At 38.1% G+C, this 17,667-nt stretch overlaps 1 protein-coding gene across 2 annotated transcripts in view; it reads left to right on the forward strand.

The window, feature by feature from the left end:
- Nucleotides 1-6,103, forward strand: part of ppm1aa (protein phosphatase, Mg2+/Mn2+ dependent, 1Aa) — a 60,926-nt gene extending 54,823 nt beyond the window's left edge. Inside the window, exon 7 of one of the 2 annotated variants that reach the window (XM_059959847.1) lies at nt 2,984-6,103. In XM_059959847.1, the coding sequence (XP_059815830.1) occupies nt 2,984-3,142 (159 nt within the window). In that variant the 3' untranslated portion in view covers nt 3,143-6,103. The remainder of the gene's footprint in view (nt 1-2,983) is intronic. The other variant, XM_059959841.1, reaches the window with a different exon arrangement.
- The last annotated feature ends 11,564 nt before the right edge of the window (nt 6,104-17,667 follow it).

Genomic DNA, 17,667 nt, shown 5'->3' on the forward strand with positions numbered 1-17,667 from the left:
GAAAAATAGAGGGCTGTGGACAACCCTAGATAATTTCTAAAGTAACTACATGTTTGGCACAGCATTGTGGGCCGAAGGGCCTGTATTGTGCTGTAGGGTTTCTAGTTTTAAAATATTACAGCTTTGTAGTTCCCATAGTACTTATTATCAGTTTAGATTGCGTGCTTAAGATTTTGAAGAGCTCTTTGAACTACAACTTGCTGATTTGAAAGTATGTACTATGGTTGAGATAACTAATGCAGAACCTAAAAAGGTACTTTGAAGGAAGCAATTAATTTAACTATTGCATTTTTCTTGGCCTCTATTGTTTAAAAAAGAATTGGTGTTCCACAATAACAGACATGTACAACAATTAACTAACACCACCAAATAATTTCTAATTATTCTTAAAAGATTAAATTGAATGCAATGAAATTGAACCTCACTACTGCTTCCTAATCAGCTGCAGGATCAAGAGGTGATCTTCCCAGTACAAATGAAAGGAAATCTCAACAAAACTTGGTTTAACAAGTGGACTCTAATCTGTCAGTAAATCTTGCAACGGATTTGTGCTGGCCTTTAAATAATTAACTACAAACTTTTTTTTAAACTGCTGGCATTCACTGTATCCTGTCTGCTACTGGAAGTTGATGCCTTTTTTTTTGCCAGAAATTTAATCAGTGCTAGTAGAATCTTGAACTGAAATCTGTAGTGACACAGTCACTGATGGCAGGATAGTTACAACATAATGGATATGATATAATCTGGAAGTTTTCTTATTAAAGAAGATGCTATGTCAAAATCTGTTTGCAAAGAAGCATCCTGTGAAAATGGTAATTTTAGGTTGGGGATAATAGATACACAGATATTGACAGTAATTAAAAGGCACACTGGTTAAAATGCCAAACTGGTAACACAAATAACTTGAACAATCCAGCAATTAAAAATTGAAAATGCTGTTAATACTCAGCAGATCCGGCAGCAGTGGTGGAGCGAGGAAATCTATGAGCATTTCAGGTGGTGGCACTCATGGCAGATTAAACAGCATCTATGGAGAGAAGCAAAGTTAAAGTTTGAAATTAATAATATTTCATCAGTTTTTTCTCCACAGGTTCTGCCAGTCCTGCAGGATAATTCCATAAACAGTGAGAATAGGTAAAAAGAAAATGTTGAATATCTTGTAGCTTCAGGGTGACAAGGAGAGATGGAAGAGCAAACCAGGAAATTGCAGAGAATATGTCCCCCCCCCCCCCACTTTAGAATACTGAAAGTGAAGATCTATTTTGGTGAAATCTCATGGAACTCAATTTGACTAAAACACTTCTCAAAATAGTTAAGTCACTTATATTCGAGTAGGAACAAGGAATAACTGCTGTCCTTGCTAGTGATGCTCAGAATCTGAAAAATGACAAAAAATTAAACTGAAATAATGTTTTTTTAAAAAATGCAGAGAATGATAATGCTCAAGAGATTGTAATGTTTTAACCTTAAAAATCAGGAGAAATAAAATTGTTCATTCTTCACTTTAAGTGAATTAAAAATTTGCAATATGGATACATTAATGGCAAAAATGGAGATAAATGAGTTTGATCGAATTGCCACTAGCATTGAGATATGTAGTATTGTAAGCAAAGATGGGAATTAAATATTACTGGGTATTTTGCATTTTGGAACAGGGAAGGGCAGGAGAGTCTGATCAACAATGGCATTAGGGCAATAATGAGAATTGAACCACATGTTCTAATATTTACAGCAACCCTAATGGAGCTTTACTGATCAATAATATTAAGGGGAACTTAAAACCAGGATAATTGTTTTATTATCTGTTCTAATTCTAATTGTTTAATTAGAATAATTAAATGAAATAAATGTTCAAATGGGCTGGGCAAACAAAATTGGTGTAGATTCAAGGATGAATTAGTGGAATGCATTTGGAGCAATAGATTAGTAAGGAAATTAGTCATCTCAAAACAAAGGGTTCTGTAGGAAAGAAAATTTGAGAAAAGTCATCTTTTCTCAGCACCATCTTAACATATCTTTAAATTCCTGGGTATTAATCTGATGATTTATCCTTGGCCCAACACATTGATGCAATCATAAAGGAAAACTCACTAGCTTCCCTACTTTCTTAGGTTTGTCATTCTACAGATGTACTGTTGAAAATATTTTGACTTGTTGCATCATGCTCTGGTATGGCAACTTGGATGTGTAGGGCTGTGGCCAATACTTCATGAGCACATTTCTCCATACCATCAGTTATGTGTACAAGAGGTGTTGCTTCAAGAAGAGAAAATCTGTCATCAAAAATGCCTGCCATCTACGTCATGCCATCTTTTGAGCGGGGGAGTACAGCTGCAGGAGCCTGAAGTCTCTCACCACCAGGTTCAAACTACTTCCCTTTGACCATTCAGTTTTTCCAGCCAACTGGTAAACCCTCATTGGTACAGTTTAGCAATTTTGATCACCTTGCACTAAAATTGAATATTTTTTTTGTTCTAGCTGTGAATTCTTGTTTAAAAAAAAGTGCACAATTTAAGATTCATGCTTTTCTTGTGAATGCTACATATATGTTCCAGCGATGCTGCAAGCAAATATATCATTGCACCTGTGCATGCATGTACTTGTGCATTGGCAATAAACTTGATTTTGGGTTTGAGCAAGACAGATCTTAGTTCAACAGCAAGAATTTTAAGGAAAGTTGCCTGAGAATGATGGTTGGGCTGATTAGGTGGATTGGGAATTAGATAAATAATAACATTTTAAAAATGTATATTTACTCATTCTGCACCTACAAGAAATAAAACTCCATGGGGAAAATTATATTTTCATGACTAAAGAGATGGGAATAGTATTAGGTTTAAAGTTAAGATTAGTCTTGCCAAATGATTAAAAGCTTTAGAAAAAGAAGGCTGATCAAATAATTCATTACAAAGAGAAAGGGGGATGGAACACAAGCTAGCAGAAAGTATTGAAAAAAGAAATTACAAAAGCATCTTTTTCACAGGCAGTCCTTTTGGGATTGAAGATGACTTGTTTCAATTCTGGTTCAAAAGCTTCTGAGGTAACTGATGAGGACCACTGGTGCGTCAGGAGATTGTACCACAGTTGCTGCAAGAGGTGCCTGACAAGCCAGGTGGCCCAGTCCACCAATGGGAACTTTTAATTAACATGAAAGAAAATGTGCTGAATGATGGAACTAGAATTTGATACATCGCTGCATCAGATGGGAAATAAGATGTCATGGTGTCATGAAAACTACCTATCCATCAGTGTCAGCAAAACAAAGGATTTTCTCATTGACTTCAGTAGGGGAAGGGGGAGGGAGTGCATAGCACATGCTCCTTGCTCCTCTTCACATCAACAATGTTGATGTCAAGGAGATTGAGAGCTTCAAGTTCCTAGGACTGAACATCACCAATAGCATGTCCTGGTTCAACCATGGTGATACCACAGTCAAAAAAGCAAACCAATCTCTACGTCCTCAGGAGGCTCAATAAATTTGGCATGACTCATACTTCTTATCAATGCACTGTTGAAAGAATTAATCTGGATGCATCATGGCTTCGAATGGCAACTGCTTCTGACTGACTGCAAGCACATCACCAAAACTAGCCTCCATTCGAAATTCTATTTGCATCTCTCACTGTCTCGGTAAAATTCCCTGTATTATCAAAAACCCCACCCAACCTGGATATTCTCTTTTTTCCTCTCATTGGGCAGGAGATATAAAAGCCTGAAAGCTCAAACCACTAGGTTCAAGGACAGCTTCTAGCCTTCTGTTGTAAGACTATTGAACAGTTCCCTCATATGATAAGAATGGATGCCTAACCTCACAGTCGATCTTGCTATGACATTGCATCTTATTGCTTGCCTGCACTGCACTTTCTGTATAATTGTAACACCTTATACTGCACTCAGTATTGTTTTACCTCATAACCTCAATGCACTATTATAATGAATTGATCTCTGTGAATGCTATGCAAGATTTTCACTGTACGCTGGTGCATGTGACAGTAAGCCAATTCAATATGGAGGGAGTTCATAGAGGCTGAGATTATTTTCTTAAAAAATAAAAAAAGCAACTTTGGGCATGTCCAGTAGAGTTGTAACCTCAGATCCAGTGAATGAGGTTCTTCCCTAATTTCCAGTGTATCTATGTATGTATGTTCCCTCCTTCTGTGACTGCATAGATTTGCATTGGATGCCTCAGTTTTATACTATATCCCAAAGCTCTGCAAGTTGGTAAATTAATTGGCCACATCAAATTTCCACTTGAGGTGCATAGAGAATCTGGAGGAAGTTGATGGGGAAGTGGGAAGGATAGGTGATGGGGAGAAATTAATGTGGAAATGGGATTTCTCTGTAAATAGCTCCATTTAAATCAGAGGATTATAAACATTATTATGGAAATGGCAGCTGAATTCATGTTAACTTTCCAAAATTCTAAAGATTCTTTAACATCCCCATTGGATTGGATGGTAAAAATTGTGCACGACAAGGGGGGGGGGGGAAGAAAAACTGAAAAATATATTTAGTCTAAATATCATAAGGTTGTGAGAAAATTGAGACCATTTATTTTGTCTAGAAATGAATAATTTGGGCAGGATAGATAGATACTTTACTAATCCCAAAGGAAATTTACAGTGTCACAATAACAAGTGCACAGATATACAAATATTAGAAGAGAAGTAAAGAATATAAAATAAGTTACCTTAAACAGTTTCACGGGAGGTGGGGAAGGGTTCATCACTTCCCTGGCTATAGGTCGTCTCATTATAGAGCCTAATGGCTGAGAGTAAGGATGGCCACATATAGTGGCCTTTGGAGCAGCACAGTTGTCTTAGTCTATTTCTAAAAATATTCCTGAATTCATTCAAGGTGGCATGCAGAGGTCGAGAAAAATCGTCCTGAGTTGCCAGGATTATCTGTAGGGTCCTTTGTTCTACCACAGCCTCCAGTGTGTCCAGTTTGACTACCAATAACAGAGCCACCCGTGTCGATGCCATTGCCTCAGCACACCACCACATAGAAGATTGTGGCTTAATGCTGTTACAGCGCTAGCGATTCGGGTTCAATTACTGCTGTCGTCCGTGAGGAGTTTGTATGTCCTCCCAGTGATTGTGTGGGTTTCATCCATGTGCTCCAATCTCATCCCACCTTCAAAAGATGTACAGGTTAGTAGGTTAATTGTTCACTTGGATGTAATTGGGTGGTGAGAACACATCGGGTTGTAAGACCTGTTATTGTGCTATATCTTTTTTTTAAAAAAAGGGAAGACCACTAGGTCATACTGAATGGTGGGACTGAAACAGGAGTAATAAGTCATTCCTACTTCCTATGTTCCTATTTGAATGAGTGTTAGTTTGCTATTGAACTGTTTTGATGGGAATGGGAGTGGTGGGAAGCTTGTTTATTGCAGATAACCTCATTGAAATTTGCATACGTTTTGGAGATGGATAACTGGCTAAAAAAAGGCCAAAAACTTGCTTATGTTTTGTCTAATTCAGAATCATTCACATTTCAACAAAATCTGGAACAAGCTTGGTAACATGGTCAGTCGCCATTGCAGATTTGGGTAACTTGCTGTCAAATGCACGCCTACCAAATGATTATGGAGTTCCAAAAAATTTGTTATGAACTTTTAAATTGAAACAACATATAGCTATTGACATCAGCTGCAAACCATACATTGGCACAATGCTGCTTTGCTTTTAAGTAGGAATTGTTGATCTAAAGTACGATTATCGTCCAGTTTGAAAACTGATATTTAACCATGCTAGCGTACAGCACCAGCGACCAGGTTCAAGTTCACCACTGTCTGTAAAGAGTTTGTACGTTTTCCTCATGACTGCATAGGTTTCCTCCAGGTGCTTCGGGTTCCTCCCACATTCCATAGACATACAGTCAGGTTTAGCGAGCTGTGGGCATGCTCTGTTGGCGCCCACAAAAAGTTCCACCAGCATTTTGTGTGTGCGTTGTTGTTTGAACTTCCAGTATCTGCAGATTTCCTTGTGTGTACAATCTTCGCTGATCTGATTTGACAGAAACTATGCATTTCACTGTATGTTTCAATGTACATGCGATAAATAAATCTAATCCTAATCTTTTACAGAATTGAGCTAACCCTGTCCATTATTGGATTGACTTTTGTACAGTATTCTGCAGCTGATGGGCTTTAAACATTTCAGCATGATTTGGATCCTCAGTTGCCTGAGCCATTGAAATCAATGCTATTCAGTCTCCTGAGGCTGTGCTCTAAGGGTGCTAATACTTTTTGTTAACTGGGTAAATTCTATTTCCTTCTGTTGTATCCCAGTGCTTATTGAAGTAACTTTATACTTGAGGGCAAAATGCATACAAAGGTTTAACAAATTACTCATCGTGACTTCTGACAGTACTGAAGTCAGAAGAAAGTGTGAAAGAAATGCACCTGGTGTAAGTAATTATAGACCAGAAAGAAAAGGTATACGTGGCACGGAACACCAAATGGCAGACTAATTGTTTGCAAAGGGGGAACAATCTGCTGCTGATGAGTTTGAGATCAGTTCGATTAATGCAAGCTTTCCTGCCAGTTTTGTTTAGCCATGTCATGGTCTGTTTCCTTTAGTAAAGCCATTAAATGTGACTAATGCAGGCGCCCAGCAGTTAGCCCTTACTTCCCTGGGGCTCAGGATATAATGTCAGTGGGCTACGATCCAATTCACTATGATCTGGATACATTGAATCTTTTTACTGTAGGTCTTATCAGGCAAGGCCGATTGACTGCTATCAAATGCTCTGAAAGCATCCTAGCTTATATAAGCAATTTCATGTGCTCATTGATACGAAATAAATTCCTGAACCTCGAAGGTAAATTTTCAAGGTCAAAATTCTGTTATTTTATTTATCAAAATGCAACCTTTAAAAATATAAAGAGGCGTGTGTGTGTGTGTGTGTGTGAGAGAGAGAGAGAGAGAGAGAGAACACGACAGAAAACACGAACGCGCACTAGTGTTATGTCACCCTGCAATCTGGGGTTTGCATGTCACAGAGAGCACCAGAATTTAGCACTTGTTCATAGGTATACAATAATATGATTTAAACAAACAAGGTCAAGCTATAAATACTACCAGACTGATTAAATACTACCAGACTGGTTTAGGTGTACGAGGATTTTTAATCTGCACTGATGCCGTGTTAGTGGCTGAAAGGAAAATTGTCCAGTTGCTGCTCTCACTGTTTTGTCTGTTCTACCCATCATTAGTGATGAAGCTGCTCCTCATCTCTAAATCTGGATGACATATTTACTTTCATTTTTGCCACGTAGATTAATTTAATTTTAATTTCGTATTGAACCTGAGGGAGAAATATTGTCTGAAAATTTACATGCATGTTGCACCATATTTGATGAAGACAAAAATTTCATTATGTATATTTTGGTTCTCATATAGACAATGTGTCCTCATACCTTGATTCCATTCTGTCCCCCATGGTTCAGTCTTTTCCCACCTTCATCTGCGACACCACTCATGTCCTCGATCTTCTCAGTAACTTTCAATTCTCTGGCCCCGACCGCTTCACCATGGATGTTCAATACCTATACACTTCTATCCCCCATCAGGAAGGTCTCAAAGCTGTCCATTTCTTTCTTGACAGAAGAGTCAACCACCACCACCCTACATCTGGCGGAACTGGCCTTCACCCTTAACAGTTTTTCCTTTGGCTCCTCTGACTTTCTCCAAATCCAACCATAAGCTGTATAGAACAGTCTGTGTTTGAAGCCTAGATCATATTCCCCAACACTTCCTCCACTACACTGATGACTGCATTGTCGCTGCTTCATGCACCCATGCTGAGCTCATCAATTTACTAAATTTTACCTCGAACTCCACCTGCCCTTAAATTCACTTGGGCATCTCTGACACCTCCCTCCCCTTTCTTGATCTCTCTCTCTCCATTTTGGAGACAAACTGTCAACCGACATCTTTTAAAAACCTACTGATTTCTGTGGTTATCTCAACTATGCCTCTTCCCACCTTATAAAAATGCTATCTCTTCTCTCAATTTCTTTACTTCCACCACATCTGTTCCCAGGATGTGGCTTTCCATTCCAGGACATCTGAGATGTCATCTTTCCTTAATGAAAGAGGTTTCCCTCCCTCTACTACTGATGCTGCCCTCACTCAATCACCTCTATTTCCCATACCTCTGCACTCATCCCATTTTCCTGTAGTCATAATAGTGATCGAGTGCCTCTTGTCCTCATCTACCACCCTATCAGCCTTCGCATCCAGCATATTATCCTCCACAACTTCCGTCATTTCCAAAGGGATCCTATTCATCCACACTTCCCCTCTCTATTTTCCTGTCACCACTAATCTCTGTCCAGACACTTATCCATGCAAGCAGCCTGTCCTTACACCTCCTCCCTCACCTCCATTCAGTCCTTTCAGATGAGGCAACACCACCTGTGAATCTGCTGGGGTAATCTATTGTGTCCCATGCTCCCGATGTGGCCTCTACGTTGGTGAGACTTGTCATAAATTGGGAGGTGCTTTATAGAACACCTCTGCACCACCCAGCATAAGCAGGACTGCCTAGTGGACAAACATTTTAATAGCCATTCCTACATGCCGATCCATGGGCTCTTCTTGTGCCGAGATGAGGCTATCTTCAGGGTGGAGGAGCAACACCTTGTGTTCTGTCTGGTATTCAACCTGATGGCAAGAATATTGATTTCCCCTGCCCCCCGCCTCCACTCACCACTATTCCCCACTCTGACCTTTTACTTCTCCCCTGCCTATTATTTCCCCCTGGGTCCCCTCTCCCTTCCCTTTCTCCTAGTGTTCATTCTCTCTCTCTCTATCAGATTCTTCTCCAGCTCTTGGCCTTTCCCACCCAACTGGCTTCACCCATCACCTTCCAGCTAATCTCTTTCTCCACCCCCACCTTTAAATCCATATACAAAGCAAGGATAAAATTTACATGTGAATTGCGCATGAATAAATGAAGTACATAAATATTGGCAGGTATAGAACAGATTAACTGGTGACACTTGAAATGTGATGCATCAGGGAGTTCAGATGACTAATGGTCTGAGGGAAGAAACTTTCCCATCCTGACTGTTCTTGTTTTTATGTGTCAGAGTCTCCTGCCTGATGGTAGAATGTCAGAGAATGCTGGATGGCTGGGTGGGATCCTTGATCATACTAAGGGCCCTGTGTGCACTGCACTTCTATTCAATGTCCCCAGTGGATGGTAGGGAGACTGCTATGATCCTCTCAGCCATTCCCACACTCCTTTGTAGGGACTTCCAGTTTGATGCTCAGCTGCTCCCATTCCAGATGGAGATGCAGCTTGTCAGGGCACTCTCAATGGTGCTCCCTTAAAATTTGGTTAAGATGGGTGGAGGGAAGCTAGTTTGGCTCAATCCTTAGGAAGTGGAGGCACTGCTGTGCCTTCTTGTTCAGGGAGGTAATGTTGAGAGACCAGGTGAGGTCATCCCTGACATGAACTCCTGGGAACTTGGCGCACTTAACTCTCTACAGATGAGCCAGAGGGGAACGATTCATCTGCACCTTCCTTGGTCTTCTCCACATTCAGACTTGGGTTGTTCTCACAGCAGTCCACCAGATGCTCCTCTTCCTCTCTGTACTCTTACTCATCATCATTGTTGATGAGGCCAGCCATTAATGTGTCATCCACAAACTTGATGACACAATTTGAGCTGAATCCTACAACACAGTATCCACATCCAGAATAGAGAATAAAGATCAGCCTTGTTTGTCAGAAGTACATTGGAACATCGAAATATCCAGTGAAATGCATTGTTTGCATCAACAACCAACATAGTCCAAGGATGTGCCCAGATGTTTTGCCATGCTTCAGGCGCCAAGATATCATGTCCACAATTTAGTAACCATTACTAACCTGTATATCTTTGGAATGTGGGAGGAAACTGGAGCACCCAGACGAAATCCATGTGGTCATGAGGAGAAAATGCAAATTGGACCCGACTGCTGATGCTGTAAAGTGTTATACTACATGCTGTGCTACCACACAAATAAAATAAAGTCACCTTTATATGGTCAAAGAATGAACAAGTTTGTGCACAGCCAAGTAAACCACACGAAACAATGAGATAGCTGGCCAACCAGTTGGTGGTTGTGATGGCTGAAGGATGGGTAAACCAGGTTGGTTTATGAGCTGCAACTGATGTTTCCTCTGAGCCACGGCACCTCCGACACCAGTGCATTCCACACTAAAGTGTCTGTCTATTTCATATTCTTGGATCCTAGGTATGAATTGAAGTGATTTAATTCAAATGATAGTCCTGTATCTAAGCCAAGTTACCACTAAGCTGCCTGTAGCACTTGCTTAATTGGCAACTTTTTGGCCTTTCTGTTGGAAGGTAGTGGATTCAAGTGAAGTTATAGGTTTGAGTACTTCAGCTCAGCTCATGTTAAAGGAGTAAAAGAATTTCACTCAAAATTGAGACCACTACCATCTGTTCAGATGAACACAAAGGCTCCTATTGAACTATTCAAAGAGAATATTGAGTACTTGTGCCACTTCCTTGAATTAACACTAACTGACACTAAGAAAATTATTTGAAATTGCTGGACTGTCTAAGCGAGTTATCAGCTACTTTTTTTGCAGGATCACACATCAGAAGTACCTTGCACCTTATTGAACATTTCATTATGCACAGATGATTTGTTGACCTACCACTGAACATATTCCTGAGTCCAATGCCAACCTCAATTTAAATTAGCATTATTTGAATAGCTAAGTTTAAACTTTTTACACATCAGCTTAATTCATATTTTGGCCCACTCTGAATGTACACAAGCCACTTCTTTTCCTGCATTAACTAATTGGTTGCTACCATAATCAAAACCATTTTAGGTATTATTTCAGTCTCTGCATGGGAGAGCTTGTATAATTTTTATTGTTCTCTTGTCATTTCCAACAATTGCACATTACTATGAATTGTAAAACATTCCTTATTAGGATAGTTTTTTTTTTAACAGCAGCCATCTGCAACAGGTAAGTGTGTGTGTGTGTGTGTGTGTGTGTGCTGGTAGTTGAAGTGTGAATGTTGGCTGGATATTGGAAGCTGTAACTTAATTTACATTGCCATGACCAGGCATCTGGGACATCAAATGTACTATCATATGCAAAGCAAATAATTTCAAACAATTTTGTGCTCCCTTGAAATTGAGGTCAAGTGTTCTATAGTCCTGACATGAACAGCACAGTTACAGGCCATTTGGCCTACCTGGATCCATTCATCTTTTTTCTGCTAAATCTACCAGTATAACCTTTTTACTCCTCTATTCCCTTGTATCTTTTCCTAGCCTCTTCAATGCAATCACGCTATTCACAATGTATCTGTACTCTTCTTACTCAGCTGAGAGTGCTTCAGATGTCCATAGTGTGAAGAATGCCATGTGAAGGTTATTTCATTCTTTTGCTTTTCCCGCAGTTTCCAATTCATCATCAAACTAAATTCATTTTGTAAGTCCCTCAGTCATGTTGTATGCAAACACATTCTAGGCTGGTGCTCTATCGCAGTACTGAACAAGTGTTGCACTTCTAGAGTTGGCATCTTTTGGATAAGGTTTTAAACTGAGGCCTCTCTACTGTCCAGTGGTCATGAAAAGTGACATAAAATGTAATGCATTCTTTCAGTAGCAAAGTCTTTACAGGCCAACCAGTTGAAAGATCAGCTACCAGTGGCATGTTATGGAGATGATATCCTGATGTTAAGGGATAAGAAAATATGTGTATGGGAGACAACAGAACCAATTTACCCTCTCCCACCCCTTATTTTGTTATCTTAGTCCTTCATTGATTACTTCTATAAGGAACAGAAATAACAAAAATAGTGAAGAGACCAGTGACTTTCTCAACATAGAAATACTTAAAAAGGTTGTTTCCTTTAAATGGAGATTTGAGTCCAAAACAAAATATATTCAATATATTAATATAGATCACAAGTGTCAGTACAATAGCAAAATGATTTAGGAATGTTCTAATTACTCTTTATTTGTCTCTTTTCAATGTAATATCTCCTTTCAAGCACATGGCCTAGTGAATAATTTACTGTGCTGATTTACATTTGATAGTTACTTCAAAGGCAAGGTACATCTTAGGATTTCTTGGTGAGATATTCTTTGAGAAGTTAACTTTGTTGGTAAACATTTAATATTTGTCATGAAACTATTTGTTTTCAGTTTAAGAAATGTTAAATGCAAATTTTATGATGTGCCAGGACCTAAACCAGAACCTAATTTTCCATTATGTTTCATTATTTATTAAAAGAATGTTAAATATCTTACTTCAAGATAAAACATAATAAAAAATGATTATCACATGTAATTGACTACTAATCAAATTTCACACAGAGAATCCGAGTTGTTTTCTATGGTCTACTGTAATTTGCCATGACAACACTTGATTGCCACAAATGCAAACTCACCAGTGTAAAAGACAAAGGCAGGATGAAGTTGCTTTTTAAGATTGCTTTCAAGGAGCAACTGGAAGAGACAAAGAGTTACTTGGGTGGTCCAAGCGCAAATCTCTTTAGACAGAGCAGGTACCAAAAAATCATTGTACACGTCTAGTTGGTTAATAGCTGTGAATTTTCTGCTTTTTCAATTGAATTGCACAACTTTCAAATACTCGCAAAACCTCAAAACAAAATCAGAAGTTATGAATTATTTTTTAAATCAAACTGTGATGAAGTAAATTGATATACCATAATTCAACCAAAGCGATAAGAGTTAACGTAATTATTGTTTAATAAACATACAATCTGAAGACCAAGCTGCACCTAATAGGTCCAACCCAACAGCTACATTTACTTACAAACTAGAATAAGGTAATTTAATATACAATCTTAGTGACTTGTCAAGAAAGCTATTCAAGCTTGACAAGTAGTTGGGAAAGTGCCCTCTTGAGTTGCAAATGAAAGTTTAAAGTAAATTTATTACCAAAGTACATATATGTCATAATATACAACCCTCAGATTAATTTTTCTTGTGGACATTATCAATAGAATATTAACAGAATCAATGAAAGACCACTTGGGTGTTCAGCCAATGTGCAAAAGACAGCAAACTGTGCAAATAAAAATAATAGCAAATAATGACAGTAAGTAAGCTAACCAACCATTCTCTTATTAAAATATTGGTTTTTTTACAATCAGTGACAATTATTAAATATTTGTCACTGCAATATTTTCTGCAATGTACATGCAAATCCCCAGATTTAGGAGATTTTTTTTACATAGGTTAGAGGGAAAATCTGAAACATTACCACTTTGAGAATTACAAGCTGGTGGTGTACAATTAAAGATAAGATAAACCAATATATAAAATGGAAAGGAATTGAGAGACAGGCATGAAGGAAATGGAGGAATACTCAAGTATAAAATCCTGGCTCAGTGGCTTGTTCCTCTGTGTAAATCCATCTACATATATGTCTCAATAGTCACTAAGTTTTGACTTGAAATAAATTATTTCATATTGCTAAACTTATTGCTTACTTGTCCACTCTCCTTTCATGAGAGAGTGTATAATTAACATCTCTATGTTTAGTTTAAAACAGGACTTCCCAGCCTTGGGGTCCATGGACTGCTTGGTTAATGGTATAATGGTAGGGGCCCAAGGCATAAAAAAGTTTGGGAACCCTTGTTTTAAAGTCATAAGAATATGTAGAGTTATTTCTCATTCCCTTTTCTTCTCCTGATGCAAAATCTTGTTTTATATTACTCCCTGAATCTTTAATACTCTATAAGAACATAGTTTTGTTTAAGGTTTGATTTATTTTTCAAAATAACATTATATACCAGCAGGTGGCACTCTGTATTACTGCATATGCTAAATAATAGGATGCATTTTCTGATGGCAGTAGACAGGTAGTCATATTCTTTCGGGGTCAAAATCTACCACATAAAATACGGCATGTACTGTCGAGTCTAAAGGGAACTACAAGTAAAGTGTGTGTGTGGGACGACAATCTGCAAGCTTTTAACGTGTACTGAAAAGAGGTTTCGGTAACATTACTAACCAACAAAGAATGCAATTGAATGGGGTTACTAGGTTAACTGGTTGTTAGTTTAAGTTCTGGAATTTTGTTTTGTTTGAAGGCTATTTGCAAATAAATGCATTCACTTAACTGAGGTATAATTTCTAGTTTTAATGAATAAAAGTTTGTTTTCATTATTGTTTAGTTATTCCACACATTCTCAGAAAAACATTACAACATCCTCCAACACTACTCAGAAGTGATTCAAAAGAATGCTTGGCTTTAAGTAGGTTGGAAAAGCAAGGTGTTTATTATATACAGGAATTTGGGTGTTGAAGTTGTATAAGGATTTTGTGCAGTGCTGTCTCCTTAACTACAAAGACCGTAGAATATAGAATATTACAGTGTAGTACAGGCCCTTTGCCCATGATATTTTGCCAACCTTTTAACCTATTCTCAATCTACCAGTCCTGTCCTACATAGCCCTCCATTTTTCTATCATGTATATGCCTATCTAAGAGGTTCTTGAATGTCTCTAATGTAGCTGCCTCCACCAATGCCTCAGCAGGGTGTTCCACACACACACCACTCTCTGGTAAAAACTTACCCCAGCCCCCCCATATTTGTCTCCAGTCACCTTAAAGTTATGCCTCCCACCATATTAGCCACCTATAGAAAAGGTATCAATAAGAGCAAAGTTACAAGGATGTTGCTGGGACTTGAGAACCTGAGTTATAGGGTAAGTTTGATTAGGTTAGCACTTTATTCACTGGAGCATGGAAAAATGAGGAGAGATTTGATAAAGATATACAAGGCATGAGGGGTATATATAGGGCTGATGCAAACAAGTTTTTCCCACTGTGGCTGGGTGAATTTAGACCTAGAGATAATAGGTTCAAGGTGAAGAATTCTGTTGTATTTAACTTTTTTTGGTAGTATTTTGTTTCTTGTGCTGGGTGCGATAGATCTATTGTGGATGCAGTGTGGTTTCATTTGGTTGTACTGTATATATGTACAATCAGATGACAATAAACTTGAACTTGAAAAGTGAAATATTTTAGGGGAATGTAGGAGAAACTATTTCACTCAGAGGGCGGTGAGAGTGTGAAATGTGCTGCCAGAGGACGTGGTGGATAAAGATTCAATTGTAATATTTAAAAGTACATGGCTGGAATGAATGTCGAGGGCTATGGTCCAGGTGTGAGTTGATGGGACTAAGAATAACAGTTTGGTACACTAGATGGGCTGAAGTGCCTGTTTTTGTGCTGTAGCACTCAGAATCTGAGTTTTTTCCTCTTTTACATTTTTCCAACAGGAGGCACTGGCATTATTCTGCCTTCCAAATATGAAATATCCTTTACCTTCTACTCATTTTCTTAATAGATCTGTCTCATCTGTCATTAAATACATTTTCCTCCATAATTGAACTCCAATTATAAAGAAAGAAATGGTAGTCACAATTCATCAGGAGAATCCAGTAAAAATATTTTAAGTGCTAATGTCAGTTAGCTGAAATACTTTAATGAATGATGAACATAAAGAATGGAAGATGTATGTTCAAAGGACTGTGTTTGCATTAAATCCTTAGCATGTTGCACATACCATCTACTGAAAGAAGAATTTCAAATTTATTGTAGGATAGATGTATCAATGGTCACAACCTGTATGTTATGTTTCGTGTTTTAATTTCAAAAATTCAATAATGTAATATTTGTATAGACTCACCTGTGTCTAAAATGCATGCTGTAATTTTAAAACATTAAACACAAGAAGGAGGATAATTGCTGCTTAAAATAAATTCTGTTGCTACTCTGAAGACAATTATTTAAATCTTGAATGGTATAAAATCTGAAATAACCAATCCTTTCAAATAATGGTTAATTGAGAGTTCAAAACATTATTCTAATTAGTGTTTGAGGAGTGAAGTTAATTTTAGTGGGGTCATGCTATGCTGTAAAGGGTCTAGTGACCTCTTCACAAACAATTGGAAATTTTACATACATAGCAATAGCTTTCTTTTCAGTTGATGACATAATCTCTTTAATTGATGTCAGTTAGGAGATCTACTTCTGAAAGAGTACTGGAAAACACCTATAGACAGCAATTGTACTCCATCTACTCTTACAACAATAATGCAGGAATGAACAATGTGCCAGAGACTCCTTGCAACTCAAGCCTGTCAGCACAAAGCACTCGCAGTTGAAAGCATGGTATTGGGGATTAACAAATCTGTTTACATTAACACTGTGGTCTGTGAACCTCAAAGTATAGAGGACTGCTGAATATGAAATGTTGTACAGAGGAGCACTGAAAAATTACGTTAATATGTCTATTTAATCTTGATCCAGAGATTTGACTGCTGAAATGCACACGTTGGCTGACAATGAATCTAACATTAATATTCTATAATTACTTATGGTCTTCCCTACTCATTTATCAGTCCTATATGTAACTAATTCAACATTCAGAGGGGTAAATTTTCATTCATCTTTGGGTTAAAAGAAATTACTTTGATAATACTATGCCTAAGTTAAGAGGTAGGTTTAAATCTCATTTCAGCGCAAAAAATAAAGGCTGGCATTCCATATCATTAGTGGGTAAGAGCTGTACTATTGGTAATGTCATTCTAATGAAATGTTAAATCAAGGTCCCTTCCTCCTACTCAGAAGCAACATAAATACTCCATGGATTTTTCCCAGTTGTCCTGGCCAACATTTATCTCACAACCAACAGTGTGACATGATGTGCTCATCGCATTTTTGTTTTGTGAGTACATGCTATTTGTTGTATGACTGCACTTCAAACATACTTAATTGGCTTTCAATTTCATTAAGAAGTTCTCAGTTTGTCAGGTTATGAATATAAGATCTTTTTTTTAAAAAAGGTCTTGTGTTCATAGCCTGAGGGAGGTCTTTAAAATAATGGATAGATTGGCTAGAGGAAATAAGCAGTGAATGATTCCAATTGTGAAATTATTTTTAAAAAATTGCAGAATAGTGACTGCTGATATTCAACATAGAACAAATATATATCCCTTGCCACCAATTTTTGTGGTGGATGTGTTTCAATTTCACAAAAGAAACAATGGGGACTGGACATGTGTACCAGTGCCTAATGGCATATGTGGTCTTGTCACATGCAGGATTTGAAAATTCACATGCAGGGCCAGGAAGATTTAGAAATATGCTGCTTCCATGTTAATTAATGAGGGTAGATCCCAGCCTATCTGATGAACAAACCACTTTATATTTGTTATTTTCCACACACGTTACCACTAAATCCTATCCACTCCCATCAACAATCAAGGCACTTGTATAGGTTTCCCTAACCCCTAATGATCTGCAGTTTAGCTCTCTCTCTTATGGGTCTAATGTTTGACCCTTGCATCCTCTCCAATTCATTTCCACTAACTACTCTATGAACTCTCACCTTTCAGACCTCCTTGAACAAATTGTTGGATTAGCATTGCCCATCCATTCAGGTGCCTAAGGAACTACTACTCCATTTCCAGCAGAACAGCTTTACCTGGCATGCTCAGTTTGCCTGTTCTTGTGCTGTACTGTTCTATGTTCTAAGGTTCCTGTCATATACACTCTTATGTGCTACCCAGAATTTGACCCATCAAGTGCATCTGGATTAAATTCCATTTGCCATCAAATTGCCCAACTTTTCTGT

Source organism: Hypanus sabinus, chromosome 2 (genome assembly GCF_030144855.1).
Source record: "Hypanus sabinus isolate sHypSab1 chromosome 2, sHypSab1.hap1, whole genome shotgun sequence".
In the NCBI taxonomy this organism is placed as follows: domain Eukaryota; kingdom Metazoa; phylum Chordata; class Chondrichthyes; order Myliobatiformes; family Dasyatidae; genus Hypanus; species Hypanus sabinus.